Source organism: Triturus cristatus, chromosome 9, assembly GCF_964204655.1.
Source record: "Triturus cristatus chromosome 9, aTriCri1.1, whole genome shotgun sequence".
In the NCBI taxonomy this organism is placed as follows: Eukaryota; Metazoa; Chordata; class Amphibia; order Caudata; family Salamandridae; genus Triturus; species Triturus cristatus.
This window is the reverse complement of record NC_140592.1, coordinates 532,937,103-532,954,879: the sequence shown is the minus strand read 5'-3', so window position 1 is coordinate 532,954,879 and position 17,777 is coordinate 532,937,103. Positions and strand designations below refer to the sequence as shown.

General features: G+C 47.6%; 1 protein-coding gene across 1 annotated transcript in view; it reads right to left on the bottom strand.

The window, feature by feature from the left end:
• ATG2A (autophagy related 2A) overlaps positions 1–17,777 on the bottom strand; it is a 2,561,659-nt gene that overhangs the window by 703,798 nt on the left and 1,840,084 nt on the right. Inside the window, exon 33 of the mRNA XM_085625535.1 lies at positions 14,667–14,888. Within this exon, the coding sequence (XP_085481661.1) occupies positions 14,667–14,888 (222 nt within the window). The remainder of the gene's footprint in view (positions 1–14,666; positions 14,889–17,777) is intronic.

Sequence of the window (17,777 nt, the reverse complement as noted above, 5' to 3'; positions counted from 1 at the left end):
GACTCAAGGACACGCCCCAAGCCCCGGCAATCTCCCACGACACCACAGGGACCCCCGCGGTGGTTTGCGGCGAGGCAGAGGTGCCGTGGTCTGAAGGAGGGAACCCCGAAGGGCCGCACCTCGACGGCACCACATCCTCCGAACCTGGATCCGAACCTATCGGCGCCAGAACCGCCGGCGACAGCGCAGGAGTCCCCGCATGCGGCAAGGGATCTGCAGACGTCCCAGGAAGAGAAGGAGAAGAAGAAAGAGCCAAAGAGGCCTGCAAGGCCGCCGCATAGGCCTCCATCTGGGCTCTGGTCGCCTCCATGCCGGGGGAACGGCGGATAGGGTGGTGACGCGCGGGGCCGCACCACCCGCGGAGAACCCACGCCTCCAACAGGCCGGGGACCAGGCCTTGGGGACAAACTGCGACACTTACCAACAGGTGAGCGACGCCCTTGCGGCCTGGGACAAGGATGATATCGGAGACGGAAGCGGCGGTTCTTGAAGCCGTCCGCGGGGGACTGACGCGGCGCCGACGCCGACCTGGACATGCGTGCCGAAAGGAGTTTCATCCGGCGCTCCCGCCGAGACTTTGGCTTCAATTGCTGACATGCATCGCAGTCCGTTGAGCCGTGGTGCTCACCCAAACACCACATACAGATGGGGTGAGGATCCGTCGCCGACATCTGGCACGCGCAAGACGAGCACGTCTTGAAGCTCGAAGGCATTCGCCCACTGTACCCAAGAAACACCAAGCGTAAAAAGATGGCCTGAAACAGGCCAGGAACATGATCCAGGTTCGGGTCGCACACGGAAAAGAAGAAAACTGACGTCAGCGCGCCGGGGTGGGGCTTATGTGACCTCGCTGACGTCACGCCCGCGGAGGACGTCCGGGCAGAGTCGCGAGGTACCGCCCCCCGGCGCGCAGAGATACTGGGCAAGAAAGTTTTCTGGGTCTAGTCTCATGCCTGGGGATAATTCTACATTAAGGAATATGCGGCTAGTAGTCTCTATCAGATATGTAAAATCTATAAGCAGCACATTATCCGCCTCACTGTCTACATCTTTCTCATAAAATCCTTGTACTGCCCAATAACAAATATTAATTGGTACAAATTTGAATCCAAGAAATACTCCACTTTTTTCAGATATTGTTATGTAGACTTTGAAATGTCTGGAAATTCTGTTTCCTTTATGTAGGGCACTGTCTTCTTTTTAACAGACTTTAACCTAGACTTAGTGGAGCCCAACCTTTAATTTGGTACACAAAAGCTCAGGTCAACTTCACCCTAGAAGAGGAGAAGACAGCTACCAACGCTGAAATCAGTGGCAGAAGTTAAACAGGCTGTGATTGCGGATCTCCTGAAGAAGCATTAGAAGCTAAAAGAGACAACTTCATACCAATGCCACCCAGGCCTTGTGCAAAGGATGCATCATATTTGCTCCCAAAGGTGAACCAGAGGACTGTTAGTAAAAGATGGACAAAATAGCCTTTGTAAACTCATCTGACTGCTGAGCTGAGGCCCCTTTCGGTAGAAAACTAACTTGCTGTACGGATGGGTAGATTAGAAATTGCATCTGTGAATGACAAAGGATGTCTCCATAGATCTCTTGTGCAGCCAAAGCTTAGAAGAATGCTACCTCTTTCTCTTCTTAAGTCTCCTCAACAGACAAACCAATTGATGGTGATGGGGGAGTCCTAACACCCTGGACAGGATGGAGCTTTCAAGTTCAATTGGCATGAAGCCATAAAGAGCTTTGTCTCCCTCTCTTCTTAGTCTGCTTCAAGTCATGCGGCCTACACAAACTGTGAATACCAATCATCAAATGACATCTGGTGCTGAAAAGAAGTATAGGCTTGAAGCCCAAACAATTCATAAGCAAAATGGAGAAAAATATGTTTTTGTTTTCCTCCAATAATATAAAAAGGATTATGCTACTTACCTAGTAAGCTTCTGTTCTTGGCTTGTAGAGCTGTAGATTCACATGCTTTGCATACTCCTGCCATCTAGTGTTGGGTCCGGATGTTTGCAAGTTGCTTTTCTTCGCCAAAGTCTTTCCTAGTCACAAGTTAAGGTGACTCATCCTTTCGGTGATAGTGTGTATGGGCATCAACTCCATTGTTAGATTGTTTTACCCGAAGAGGGTGACAATGGAGTAAATAAGTGTAGTACAGAGATGTCCATGCATATGTAATGTAAATAATGCAAAACTGCAACAGCTACAGGTGCCCGGGGAGGTGGAAGGGTGCATATGAATCTACAGCTCTACATGCCAAGAACAGATGCTTACTCGGTAAGTAGCATAATCCGTTCGAGGCATGTGTGCTGTAGATACACAAGTTTTGCATAGACTATATAGCAGTTTTCTCCCAAAGCAGTGGCTAACCAGTACATGTTGCAGCTGAAAAAGTATTTTTAGCACTGCTTGGCCTACATTGGCTTGTTGACGTGCTAACACATCCACACAGTAATGTTTGGTAAAAGTGTGTGGTGTGGACCATGTTGCTGCTTTACAAACGTCAGCTATGGGGATGTTAACTAAAGATGCTCCTATTTCATTAGAATAATTCGCTCTAAGAGGTATAGATAACGTGTGTTTAGCTTAAGTGTAGCAGGTTTGAATGCACTTAACAATCCATCTTGGGGGGAGGAGCCTAGCGCCGGACCAAGATGGCCGCGTGAGCTTTGAGCTCCCGAGACCCACGCGCCCTCCGTCGACTATCCTGTCTTCAATCCTGTATTATATGCACGGCATCTTGCAGATGACTCGTTCTGGAGGCGATTGATGTCGCCCGAGTTCGGATCGGCCACCGGGAACCGGAGTTGTGCACGGCGGAAGATTGAGGCCTGTCTCCGAGGGATGCCAGGGGCTGGCGTTGGCAGGATGCCCGACCTCTAATTGAACAACAGCGGCCAGGCGAGGTGTGAACTGTCGGACGGAAGATCCCGTCCTTTCACTTTCACTTTCTCGCCCTTTGTCTGCCTTGGCCTGGGAGTGCTTTCGGCTGCTTTATCATCCTCTGGACGCTCTGCGCCCTACCCAGGCGGGCTATTGCAGATCCGACCTCTCCTGCTCCCTCTACCTGAGAGAGGGCCGTCTTTTGGCACCGGACTGCTTGGAGCCAGACATGTCGGGTAAAGCAGAGGTGGATCGTCTGAAACCCAAGGCTACCAGGCGGGGAGCTTATACTCAAGCTAATAACATGGACCGGTATGCCCAGCAGAAGGGGTCGCCCGGTGGATCGAGCCAGTCGCTGGATGGACAGAAGACTGCCTCACCCCCGGCCTCGGAGCTCTCGTTGCAGGACGTCATGGGCGTGCTCGAAGGGATGCAGGCCTCGATTGGGAGACAGTTTGATGCCCTGGCGCATAAAGTGGATACCATCTTGGTGGACGTTAACCTGATCCGCGCGGACTTGGGCAAAACTAATGAACGGGTAAAAACCCTTGATCTTAAGACCACGGGCCTCGCTGACGATGTCTCGGAACTTCAGACTGAGGTTCGTAAGCTGCGGGCCGAGAGTGACCTCACCGCCCGTCGGCTCGAGGACTTCGAGAGCCGGGCCAGGCGCAACAACGTGCGCATTATCGGGGTCCCGGAGTCCTCGGACGAGGTTTCTGTGGACCTTCTCGTGGAGGACTTGGTGCTTAATCATCTGAAGCCTGGGGGCCTTGGGAAGTTCTTCGCAGTTGAGCGAGCCCACAGAGTGCCAGGCGGGAGGCCCAGGGTGGGAGCGCCACCGAGACCGATTGTCGCCAGGCTCTTTCACTTCCGAGATCGGGACGCTATCCTGCAAGCATCTCGGGTGACGGGCCCGGTCCCTTTTCAGAACGCGTCGGTGAGTTTCTATCCTGACTTCACCCAGCTGGTGCAAAAGCAAAGGCTGAGCTTCCTGGGGGTGAAGAGACGGCTTCGGGAGAGGGACCTGAAGTATGCCATGCTTTTCCCTCCCAGATTGCGGGTGGTGTATGAAGACCGAACTTTCTTCTTTGAATCGCCTGCAATGGCCGGTGAATGGCTGGACGCTTTGCCCCGACGACGGACTGGTGAAGATGCCGCCACAGACGGGGACAGTGGCCGGGATGGGCAGGGTTGATGCCTTTGGAGCCGGACTGACTTGATTTGGTTCCGGATGATGACTTGAACTGATTGCAGTACAATACGGAGGGTTGCGGGAGGACGATGGGAGCTCTTTCCTCCCTCAGGGTACTTTTTGTAGATTTGGGTATTGGTAGGGCGACAGGCACACTGCAAGTTTGGGGGGCTTTGTAAGCTGCAGCAGGGGTGCAGGGTGGGGGGGGATAGTTGGGATTTTGGGTTTGTTGTTGGGGGGTTTGTTTTTGCAAGGCGCAGTACTCATTGTCAGGATTTTTCCATGGTGGCTCTTCGGGTGGGGGGTGGGTCTCTTGTGGTGTGGGGATGGGGGGTAGGGGTTTAAACGTTCTTAGCTGGAATGTTAATGGTTTGGGGGATCGCATTAAGCGGGGGATAGTCCTGCAGTTCTTGAAACGGTCTTTGCCGGATGTCGTCCTACTGCAGGAGACACACCTTATAGGTAATACTTGCCATGCTCTTAATAGGAAAGGTTACAAATTCATAGCTCACTCGGGATTCTCCTCTGGATCCAGGGGTGTGGGTATCCTAGTTAGAGCTTCACTACCGTTTGAGGTGAACTCCACCATTGTTGATGATAGGGGGAGGTTTGTGGCGGTGGCGGGGAGGTGGGAAGGAAGAACTTTGGTTTTGGTTTCGGTCTATGTCCCTCCTGCCCTGCAGGCCTCCACGTTCACAGATCTGGGTAGGGCCTTGTTGGACCTCCCGGAGGGTATGTTAGTGGTGGGGGGCGATTTCAATGCTGTCGGCTCTGGGCTGCTGGATAGGTACCCGCCCAGGGATACCGGGGGGGCTCAGAAGTGGCTTCCAGACTTCCTAGACACACTCGGCCTGGTAGATTGCTGGAGGCTCCGGCACCCCACACAGAGCCAATACACCTTCCACTCCGGGGCGCATGGTAGCCTCTCTAGGATAGATTACCTGCTGACCCTGGCTGCGCATGCCTCATTGGTATCTGAGGCCAGGCATATGGCGCGGGGCATATCGGATCATTCGCCAGTGTGGGTCCGGCTGGATGTCGGGCGCGAGGGAGGGGGCAGGGTTGCTCCTATTAACCCCTGGTACTTTCGGGACCCCAAGATGCGCAGTGCGCTGTTGAAGACAGTTGATCACTTTTTTAAGGACAACCAGGGGTCTGTTGACTTGGCCGTGTCGTTGTGGGAAGCATTTAAGACTGTGCTGAGGGGAGAGGCCCTCTCCCTGGTAGTGGCGGCCAAGCGGCGGAGAGATGGCGAGGTTATGCAGGTTGAGGAGGAGATCGCGGCTTTAGAGGTGGCCCTGGAGGAGGAGGTTACAGAGGCCTCCCTGCATGAGCTGAGCCTGAAGCAAGCCGAATATAAGGACCTGGTGACTAATGCCGCCAAGACCCTCAGTAGGGAACAGCAGGGCCGCTTGTATGATGTTGGGGATAAGGCCGGGAAGCTCCTAGCTTGGCTGGATAAAAAAGAACAGGTTAATAGAGTAGTGCCGGAACTGACGAGAGAGGGGGGAGAGGTAGTTGTTGACCCTGAGGGGATAGTACAGTGTTTTTCGGATTATTTCAGTATGGTTTATGCCTCAGTTTCGGATAGGCCGACCGAGGACTCGATTGACCTCCTGCGGGACATTGCTCTGCCCTGCCTGTCTGACGTAGATAGGGACGACCTCGATGGAGACATAACGGTCGATGAGGTGGCAGGTGCCATCCGTGCGCTGAACTCGGGTAAGGCCTCAGGCCCTAATGGTTTGCCGATTGACTTGTATAAGCTGTTCCCGGATAGGGTTGCCCCTCACCTGCGCGCCATGTTTGTGGAGGCGCGGGGGGGAGGGTCCCTTCCGTTGGACCAGAGACTGGCGACGATTGTTGTGATACACAAGGAGGGTAAACCCCGAGATAAGTGTTCCTCCTATCGGCCAATATCACTCCTTAATGCTGAGCCGAAAATTCTGGCTAAAATTCTGGCAGGCCGCTTGGTCAGGGTGCTCGGAGACTTGATCCATCCGGATCAATCCGGCTTTATCCCGCACCGTAACACTGCGTTGAACCTTCGGCGCCTCCATGGAGTGATTGCCAGGGCGGGCACGATTCGAGAACCAGCTATTGTGGCATCTCTCGATGCCACGATGGCTTTTGATACGGTGGAATGGGCATATCTGTGGGCAGTGCTTGCCAAGTTTGGTTTTGGCCCTGGTTTTTTGAGCTGGGTGAGGTTGCTGTATGAGGGTCCCCTTGCGAGTGTTGTGGTAAACGGGCGGGCGTCGACTCCGTTCCAGCTTGGGAGGGGAACTTGGCAGGGATGCCCCTTGTCGCCTTTGTTGTTCGCCCTTGCCCTCGAGCCGCTGGCGGCGTGGATACGCTGGCATCCGGATATACGTGGACTTAGGTGGTCGCCCGAGCACGAGGACCGTATATCGCTCTATGCCGATGACATCCTGTTATATCTCGCCTCGCCCAAGAACTCGCTTATAGTGGTTTGTGACGTTCTGACGTCCTTTTGCAGGAACCCGGGTCTCGTCATCAATTGGAGTAAATCGTATTTGTATGTTCTGAGCGGCGAGGTTCCGCCTGTCCCGCGAACGTGTTCGATCCAGATTGTCCAGCAGGGCTTTGTGTACCTGGGGATCTTTATCTCCACTGACTCCACTCTGCGGTATGAGAGAAACCTGCTCCCCCCACTGGCGCGCTTGCGGCGGGATGTTGTGGGCTGGCGGAAGCTGCCGCTCTCCCTCGTTGGGCGTGCCGCTTTGTTTAAAATTATGTCTCTCCCCCGGTTCCTCTATGCTTTGCAGAATACCCTTCATTGGGTACCGGCCAGTTACTTTCGGGAGGTTGAAAGCCTCCAACGATCATTGTTGTGGGATGGTAGGCCGCGCATAGCGATTGCTAAGTTGACGCTTCCGTGGTACGACGGGGGTATTGCGCTTCCGGACATTCGACGCTATTATTGGGCCACCCAATTGAGCGCGATTAATCATGGTCTCTATGGTCCGGCTCTAAGCCCCGGTTATGCCATGGACCGGTGGTTGCTGCGCGGCGGTAATTATCATAGAGCTCTGTACTCTCGGGCACTGGACTCGTCCCTCACGGGGCCTACGGGGGTGGCGGTGCGTGTGTGGAGGTTGGCGACTGACTCGTTGGGCTGGAAGGATAGGCTCACCCTAGCTACCCCGTTGTTTGAATCTGACAAATTGGGGAGGCTCTGGCATTCAAAAGGTTTTGATAAATGGGACTTGATTGGAGTCTCCAGGGTTGGAGATTTGCTGATGAAGGGGAGGGTGAAGTCCTTTGAAGAGCTGCAGCAGGAGTATGAGTTGGGGAAATCCGAGTTCTTCCGCTATGTTCAAGTTCGTCATGCCCTGCGATCAGTTCTCGTAGACGGAGAGAAGGTGCCTGAGTCCTCTCCATTGGAGGTTCGGATCCTCGACGGCCATATGCCGGAGAGTACGATTTCTCTTATATATAAGAAATTGATAAACGTTCGGGCGGACCTGCTGTTGGGGCTGAGGGACCAGTGGACTAGGGACGGGCTCGAACTGGATGATGAGGATTGGCAGTCTGCGGTCTCCTCTCTTAAGGAGGTCGCGATCCCATCACGACTGAGGCTGGTGCAGCTCAAAATACTCCACAGAACCTATGTCACGGGGCCTAGACTGGTTCGTATGGGATTCTCGGAGGAGGGTTTATGTAGGAGGGGATGCGGTATGGTGGGTACCTTTATGCATATCATTTGGGAATGTGGCGTTATCAGGGAATTCTGGAGGAGAGTCCATACGGTGATGGGGGAGGTGACGGGCATTGTTATGCAGCCAGAGGCACGGTGCTGTCTCCTGAATGTTTGGGGGCCTACCGATCACAATGTGGGACAGACCCAGTGGGTGACCCTGGGTAATATGGTGGCTAAGCGAGACATCGCGCGCCTGTGGGGCTCAGCGGGTCCCCCCACATTGACTGCGTGGAAAGAAAACATGGACTGGAGTATGCTGAGGGAAAAGACGGTATATTGTGCTAGAGGGCGCCCCCGGAAGTGGCATGCCATTTGGGGGAGGTGGAACCAGTATAGGGGTGGCATATGTCTTGCCCCTGATTTGGATCCCCCCGATGAACAGCTCTCTCCTTAACATTCTTTCCAGCATTTGTATATGTATCTGATTGATACTTGACTTTTTGGGCCTCTGCTTTTCCCCCTTTTTTCCTCTTAACACAGAGTTGTGACTGTTAGACGACGGGGGTCTGTTCTCCCCTGAGGGGCAATCACCAGTGGTATTCAGTGTCATTCGCCTTGCTGGGGTTTTGTGTGAGTTTGTGTATATTTAAAATAGAACCTTTTTTGCTTCTCCTCTATGCACTGTGGACTTTTCCTTGTTTGCTTTCTCAGAGCTGCCGAACCTCCGGGATGTCGGCTAAATAGCTGTGTCCATGTTTTCAAGAATAAAGGTTTTTCAAAAAAAAAAAAAAAAAAAAAAACAATCCATCTTGCAATACCAGATTTAGAAATGGGATTTCCTTTGTGAGGTGTAGCAAATGCAATGAACAGTTGTTTTGTTTTAAGAAAATATTTTGTTCTTTCAATGTAGTACAATAGAGCTCTTCTGACATGAAGAGTATGAAGAGCTCGTTCTGCTACCGGATAAGGACAGGACAGAACACAGACAACTCAACTGATTGGTTGATATGGAAAGCAGAAACCACTTTGGGAAGGAACTCTGTTGTTGGTGCGAATAACTCCCCTTTCTCTATGAAGTTGAAAAAAGGGTTCTTCTAAGGTTAAAGTTTGAGCTTACCAACCCTCCTTAATGAAGTGATTGCAATGAGGAAAGCGACTTCCCATGAAAGAAACTGTAGCGGACAGTTGTGTAATGGCTCAAAAGGTGGACCCATGAGCCGTGTAAGCACAATGTTCAGATTCCAAACTGGTGCTGGAGGTACCCTGGGTGGTGGTATTCTCATAAGGTCCTCCACAAAGGCTTTAATTACTGGAACCTTGAACAGAGATAGATGTCTGTTTTGCAACATGCAGCTATTGCTGCAAGATGCAAACAAATGGAAGTGTAGGCTAAACCAGCCTGCTGTAAATGCAGAAGGTAACAAATGATATTTTGAGTAGATGCATTTAGAGGATCAATTTTGTTATTATTACAATACATAACAAATAGTTTCAATTTAGCTGCATAGAATTCTCTGGTAGTAGGATCCCTTGCTTCTTTAAGAATGGTCATGCATTATGGTGGCAAGTTAGGAAATCCAAACTCTATGACTTCAGGAGCCAAATCGCTAAATTGAGCTCATTGGCATTTGGATGCCTGACTTCTCCATGGTTCTGTGTGAGAAGACAGGAATTGAAATCTAGATTTTGATGAGGAACTACTGACAGTTCAAAAAGTGCATTTGACGAGCCCAAGTGGGAGCTACTAGAATCAGTATGAGGGATGTTTGCCTGAGCTTTCGAATCAGAAATGGAAGGAGTGGGAGAGGCCGAAAAGTGTAGACAAATATTCCAGACCAATTCATCCATAGGGCATTGCTTTTGGATAGAGGGTATGGGAACCTGGATGCGGAGTTTGGGCATTTTGAGTTGTCCACTGTGGCGAACAGATCTATTTGTGGGAATCCCCATTGTTGAAAGTATAGAAGGAGAACCTGGGGATGAAGTTTCCACTCGTGAATTTGTTGCTGCCCTTCTGCTTAGGAGGTCGGAAATTTGATTGTCCACTCCTGGGAGATGCTCTGCCAGAAAATGGACTTTGTGATGAATTGCCCAACGCCAAATCGTCTGAGAGAGGCATGACAGTTGCAGAGAATGTGTCCCCCCCATTTTTGTACATAGTACATTGATGTCATGTTGTCAGTGCGGACTAGGACAACTTTGCCTATGAGGTGAGACTGAAAAGCTTTCAGTGCTAGATATACAGCTAGAAGCTCTAGATAATTGATGTGCAGAGCTTTGTACCTTTTGTCCCATAGACCTTGAATTGTCAATTTGTGAAGACGGGCACCCCAACCTGTGAGGGATGTGTCTGCGGTTAGCATGATCTGTGGAACAGGGTCGATGAAAGGATGCCCTTTTGATAAGTTTGATGTGTTCCACCACTGCAGAGAGCGATGGGTGCGGCTGTCTACCAACACTAGATCAGTTAATTGACTGTGAGACTAATTCCACTGACGTGCTAAGCACTCCTGTAGAGGACGCTTGTGCAATCTTGCATGAGGCACTACTGTGGCGCATGATGCCAGCATCCCTAGCAGTTGCATGAACGTTCTGGCTCCTAAGTATTGATTGGCCTGAAACTGTATTAGCAGAGATTGAATATTCTGAATTCTGGCTGCATTGGGAGAGGCTAGAGCTGTGCAAGTGTTTAGAGTTGCTCCCAGATAATACTGCATTTGTGAAGGCTGAAGGTGAGACTTTTGAGCACTGACAGTGAAACCCAATTTGTAGAGTAGATCAAATGTAGTCTGAGTGTGGTGTAGACACTTTTAGTGTGTGCTGACCTTAATGAGCCAGTCGTCCAGATATAGGAAGACATGAATCTGTTGCCTTCTGAGATGTGCCACCACTACCACCAGACATTTTGTGAATCCTCAGGGAGCAGTGTTACTCCGAAAGGGAGTACCTTGAATGGATAGTGTTTTCCTGCTATCACAAATCTGAGGTATTTGTGTCTAGTTGGGTGAACTGGAATATTAAAGTATGTATCTTTTAAGTCTATGTGGACATAAAATCGCCTTGCTGTAGTTGTGGAATGACCTGTTGAAGCATGACCAGGTGGAAATGTTCTGAAAGTATATACATATTTATTGTCCATAGGTCCAAAATTGGTCTTAAGGATACGTCCTTCTTGGGGAGTAGAAAGTACAGAGAGTACACTCCTGAATCTTGGTACTGTAATGGAACTGGTTCTATAGCTTCTTTTGTTAAAAGAGCTTGTACCTCTTGTTTGAGAAGCTGCAGGTGTTCTGACGAGAGTTTGTGAGTGCGAGGTGTAATGTTGGGAGGATTGCTGGTGAAGTCCAGGCAATAAGCATGTCAGATAATGTCTAGCACCCATTTGTCTGATGTTATGGATTGCCAAATGGGGAGAAATTGTTGTAGTCTTCCCCCGACAGGTGTTAGATGATCGGGGGGAAGCGTAGGCAAGTCACTGCTTATTGGGAGGAGGGGAGCTACGTGTTGACGTGCCCTTACCTCTACCTTAAAAAAAAACCCTGTACCCTCATCTAAAGAAATTTCTACCGGAAGAGGGTTGCGTGTTGGACTTGTACGAGGAAGTGTTAGGGTCTGAGGATGTAGTTTTAGACCCTGCTCTATAAAATGAGCGACAAAAGGAGCCTCTGCTTGAAGGAGATTGAAATGCTGCCATGGTTTCACCACATCCGTGTCTTTTTTCATTTTTTCTAAAGCCTACTCAACCTGAGGTCCAAAAAGATTTTGTTTGTTAAATGGAGTGTTTAAAATAGACTGTTGTACTTCTGGTTTAAAACCTGAAATTCTAAGCCAGGCATGCCGACGTAAGAGAATGCTGGTGTTAACTTCTCTCGCTGCAGTGTCACCAGCATCAAGTGCACATCTAATAGAAGAGTTAGAAATGAGCTTCCCTTCTTGAACTAGCTCTTGAGCCGTTTTCTTGTGCTCTTCAGGGAGGTACTGAAGTAGACCTTCCATCTCATCCCAGTGTGCCCTGTTATACCTAGCTAGTAGGCCCTGTGTGTTGGCTATGCACCAGTGACTAGCAGCTTAAGCAGCTACCCTTTTACCAGATGCGTCAACAAACTTTGATTCTTTATCTGAGGGAGGGGCATCTCCAGATGTCTGTGAGTTCGCTCTTTTACGAACGTTGGAAACCACCAGTGAATCTAGAGGGAGCTGTTCTTTAATGAAAACTGGATCAGAGGGCGATGGTTTATATTTTCTATCAACCCTAGGTGTTAACATTTGTGCACAAACAAGGTCCTTAAAAATGTCATCTGCATGTCTCATCATGCCTTTTAACAGACTCTGGCGAACTCTGTGTGAAGACCCTAGTGTCTCAAATAAAAAATTGTCATCTAAGGTCTCTTTATGCAGTGTAACTCCATGATATGCTGCTGCTCAGGGAAATTAGCTCTAGATAGGAAACATTATCATGTGGAGGTGAAGGATTTGCAGGGTAAAGGTCAGGATCATTATCCATAGGTGGATCGATATTATAATCATCCCACAGATCTGTAGGTAAAGGAATATTACATTCATCATCATTATCATCCCATCTTCTAAATCAGGCTGTGTGTGAGGAGATCCCTGTGGTGTTATGTGTAGTGGATCTGAGCCTGGCAGTATTGGTAAAGGTGAAGATGGTGGTAGTGGCGGAGGGGATGGAAAAGCAGGATATATAAGACTTGTAGCAATGTCTTTCCTCTTCTTAAGGGGGATCTTGTATCCAGTGTCCTCTGAACTGACTTTCCTTTTGGGAGGAGTTTTGGCTTATATATGTCCAACGTCTGGATAGATGTAAAGCTTTTTTCTGCTTTGGATCCGATCTGTCTTTCATAATGTTTTAAATTGGTTCTAGGGATCTGAAATATCTTCTTTGGATGTAGGCGCCGAAAGTTTTGGTGTCGAACCTGACTTGTCCCTTCTTGTCTTTGGAAGTTGCAGGTTTCAGCTCTGAATCGGAATTGTGTTTAGAAGCGGAAGGTTTTGGCTCCGAAGCGGACTTTTGTTTCAAAATGGAGGATTTCAGCTCCGAACTAAATTTGTCTTTCGGCGAGGAATGTTTTGGGTCCGAAGACGATCTGTCTCTGTTTGATCCCGAGCCAGAAGGTTTGACTACTAGTTTCGGTGGTGGGGCATCAGAAACGGTGTCTTGTTGCCGACCAAGGCCGAAGGCAGAGATGGTGGCAAAGCCTTATGTTTAGTTGAAGATAGCTTATGGGGTGCGGGGGATTCTGTGACTGAGAAGCCCTCCTCTTCTTCCGCAGCTGTGACTTCATGTTCGGATTCTTCTCCAAAGGTATCCGGAGGATGTTGAGTGCTTTGATGCTGCATTTCTCGTTGTCAAGCCCGACGATTTTGAAGAGTCTTTTTCTTTCGGAACGACCGATACACCTCACAATCTTCTTGCTTGCGCTCCGGTGAGAGGCATAAGTTGCATACTTGGTGTAGATCGTGCAAGAGTATTTGGCTGGCACCAAGAACAGAATTGAAACAGGGTCCGTTCCATCATCAGAAGAATGGATCGATGCGGTAAGGCCACAAGGCCGACAACGATGCTTTTGATGATGAGAGATTTTCCTGATCGAATGGATACGCGGAGAGAGGGAGATGCGTACGATAGCAATACCGTCGAGGGTACAGTGGATTGCACACGAGGGGACCCGAAGGACTGTTTTGAACCAGAGAGCAGCAATACACGTCCGAACCCGATGACGGAAAAAAACAATCTAACAATGGCGTCGATGCCCATGCACACTATCGCCAAAAGGAGGAGTCACCTTGCCTCGTGACTCTGAAAGTTTCTTCGAAGAAAAACAACTTGCAAACATCCGGACCCAACACTAGATGGTAGGAGTATGCAAAGCATGTGTATTCACTGCACACATGCCTTGAACATAACAGGTACTTTAGATCCACACCAGTAAGGTATGGTGGGGCATGAAAGTCTTCGTGGCTTTGAGGATGCTATTGCACAGCACCACCAGGTGCCAGTGATATGCTATGGCATGTAAAGTTTCTAGATGCAGTCTGTGCCTGGAAGGGAGATTCAAGTATAGTATCTGAAGGAGCTTCCCTCCGTTAGAATGGGATATGATGACCACCCCTTCAAAAATTGCTAAAACAGAGGTGAAAAATGTATTTTTGCTCAACCTGCCTGGTTCTGATAGCTGCAATGAGTGTGATCATAGCACAGATAGTAATTTGTTGACAGTGGGTTTAGAAAAGGAAAATAAAAAAAAGGACACAGCTTCATTCATACCCCTTTTTCTCCCAATTTCAAAAGAAAAAAAACATGTTTTTGTTGTATTCTCAGGCCACAGCAAGGTACATCACAAATCCTTAACAGCACTTGAATCCCCAACATGTGGGGAAAAAAAGAACACAAATTATACCTGAAAACAATTTTTAGAAAATATTTTATAAATGCTTAATCGTGAACGGCCCAAAATGTCAAAATAACGTCTCGGCATTTGGTGAGAACAGTCTCAGCATCTAAAGGGTAATCATTGAGTGGCAAACACCTTATTTAAAAAAATATTGTGTTTTTATAACTGAAATAGCATTGTGCTAACTGTATGGTATGTGGTGACAGTCAAAGATGTAGTAAGACTTCAGAATGTGAATTTCAATTTTCATTCTTCCTCTAACCCATAGAGCACTCACAGGATATAATTATTAAAAGAAATGCTTTGGGAAACTAACTCTTGATTGATTTCACATCCAAGGCATGTATTACTCTGTGTGGCACTGAACTGGATCACAGCATGTACATGAAAACTTCTCACAGTAACACAGAATGGAAAGGTCTCCTTTTATGGTGTCCACTGCCAACTCACCCAACCGCCTCTTCCTCAAGCTATGTGCACTAGGAACATATCCCAGAATATTACTTACCATGTTGGAGTGGGCCCGTCGAGGCATTTTCTCACTGGTGTACAGATAGAGGAACTTGTTAATCTGAGAGGAGGCCAAGCGGTCACGGATCTCTAGTTCCTGCACGATGAATACCTGGCGTGATATGGGCAGCTCCTCTAGGTCAGAATTGCCCGCACGCTCTCCCAGAGCTTTTTCTGTGGGCAACAAAGCAGCAGGATAGGCTTCATGCTGGAAACTCACCTAGATTATAGAGAATCAACAGACTGTAAATTTGCACATCTCAAAACAGCTGTGTTGTAACAGTGGCATACTACACAGTTTCTAATGGGTTTCTGTAACAATGAGTAGCAAACAAGTTACTTACACACAAGTCCACTGGCATCTCCATATTGGAGATGCCCCAATGGTCAACAGATATCCAATGTCCTTAAATGGATGAAATCTTGTCCTTTTACCATAAGGACACATTCCTTTTATATGCAGGCCCAAATAGTCTTATAATTGGGACATTTCATTGGACAGTAATGTAGAAAAGGAGCCCTAATACATTAAAAGGAGAGATGTGTAAAGTACTTGACAGTTGGCAGCACTGCTGAACCCCAGGCTCCTTCATGTTGACACCAAGCTTACTCCAGTCACCTACAATCTCATTTATCTATCCTAAGCGGTGACAGTAGAGTATACTTTTACTTCATTGGGTTTTGAAAGAAGCCTATAGGGCTTTTGACAACTTTCATAAAATAGCAAATGTAGAAAAGTTTTTCATTCTTGACCTAAGAGTTCAAGGGTTCAGTATTAGACCTACTGTTCAATTTAAAAATCCTTTCTCTATTCTACTGACAAAGACAAAACATAAAATGTAGTATGGAAGTGGTAGTATCCACAGACAAACTATCTATCAGACTCTTTCAAAGACAAGCTACTTTATCTTTCCTTCATTGTGAAAACTGCTTAACAAATCTTTTGTTCTAACAATACTCAAATTAAAAAAAGAGCAAACATCCTAAAAGCTAAAGAACAAAGCCCCAATACTAGTCCAAGGGCTTTATTGTGTCTGCAATAAAAAGTTCAGAAGCCAAGAACTGACTTTATAAGCTGCGAGACAAAAGCCTTTTCTTTCGAAGTGCAGCCGCAATTTCCTTCTGAAACTCAAGAGTTTCTAATCAACTCACCCATGAAAAAACATTTCCCAATACCCTTATATATGTGGATTTGCCAAGGTTTTGACTTTCTCACTTCTGGTTGACCTCCTCTACTTCCTTCAAATCTCATCTTTCCAGGACTACAGCGCAATTGGAGGTTTTGAAAACAAAGTAATTTGATCTTTTGAAGTTAGACATAGATATACTGCCATCAGTAAATAATATTCTGCTTCAGCATGAGATTTTTCAAACATTCACAAAGTGTGAAAAAGGGATTGCAGGGCCACATTTTCCACTTTAGCTTCTCTTCTGGATATTCATTCAATAGTGCTTCATTGTGGGGTGTGGTACACCAATGAAGAACACCATTTGAGTCATTCCTCTGTTGGAATGTCCAGTATGTATTTTATTTAACCTATTGTGAAAAAGGCAATACAAGAGCAGATCCTCTGGGAGTGGTCTATTTTTGATATTCCTGCCCTTTCAAGGCTTGACCAATTAATTGAACAGCTGGAAGGCTTTACTGAATTATTTGCTTATGTTGAGTTAGTACCGGAAAACCTTCTTCCTATACAACAAGCAGGATTTGTACCCTGCATATTTACGTTGTGAGATAATATAAGATGATTATCTAAGTAGTGGTGGTGATAAGTAGAAGGTGCTTAGGATATGAAATAAAGGGTTGCTTTTCAGAACCACCTTTGTGCTGGTAAACCTACAACTTATAACAAAGGCTGTCTCGCAGGTGACATATTTCAACTCTCTCTTCAACATTTGTTTAAAATAATGTGCCGCGACTCTTCTGGGATCACACGATGCAGTGCACTTTGCAACTGGTGATTGAAAAATCTCTCAAACTCATTCAGAAATCCATTGAAAATACAGAGAAGTCTCAACCGACCTACACATGAAACTGCAAAGTGCAGCAAGATGTATGCTAAAAGAGGACATCTCTAGCCCCAATTAAATAAAATATTTTTCATTTCAAGAAGTATGTACATCTGGTGCCATTGCTAGTGTTAATATAAAAGAGAAAATAGTTTCCTACCTTTACTAACAGCATCTCTGGTAAATACTATATAGTCCCGCAGATTCATCACCTCATAATTATTTCCCAGGCACCAGACTGGCCCAGAAGCCTTTTCACCATCAATAACTGACCAGTGCCACTAGGTGGCATGGAACTGCCTCAGCTGAGGCTTTGTCATCCCCAGACATGATAACATCACATTATGTATGTTGTTTAGTGGTGCCAGTTCCTATCATGTTTCTGCCTTCCACCAAGGAGTGCTGAGAGGAAGCGAGAGAGCATTTACGACAGTGACAATTACAGCAGACGATACAAATTTATAACATGGAATCTTATTAATAATGGCACTAACTCATCAGTGGCAAGGCAGTGAGGAATCTACTGGAGGATACTGTACCCACCCGATACATTGTTACCAAAGGTACACATATTTTTTCTTCTGAGGGATACTTCTTTCTACAGATTTTTCACCTTATAAATGAGTTCCAAAGCAACACCTTAAGGAAGGTGAGATTGGGAAGGGTAGATTGACCAAGGTAGTGATGCAACAAAGCCCTGGCAACGTATCCATTACTGTGTGCCTGAGCTGTTAGGCAATAATGTTTCGCAACAGAATGCAAGGAAGACCAAGTAGCGGCCTGGCAACAATCAGCTAGTGGAAGCCTGTGGTAAGAGCAGCAGAAGCAACCAGGGTACTCATGGAGAAGGCCAGAATGCTAACCGGAGAGTATTTCTTGGCAAGTTCGTAAAACATCTTTACATAATTGGTAACCCAACATGAGATCCCAAGCTATCATGTCGCCCAAATGAGCATCCAACTTACCTTGGAGGCATCAGTAAACAAAGGATCCTGCAACTGCAGAAGACTGAAGGCACAACTCTACGTGAGATTGCAGGGCCACATCCACCAGTTGAGATCCATTATCTCAACTCGAACCCTGCATACCTATCTCCCAG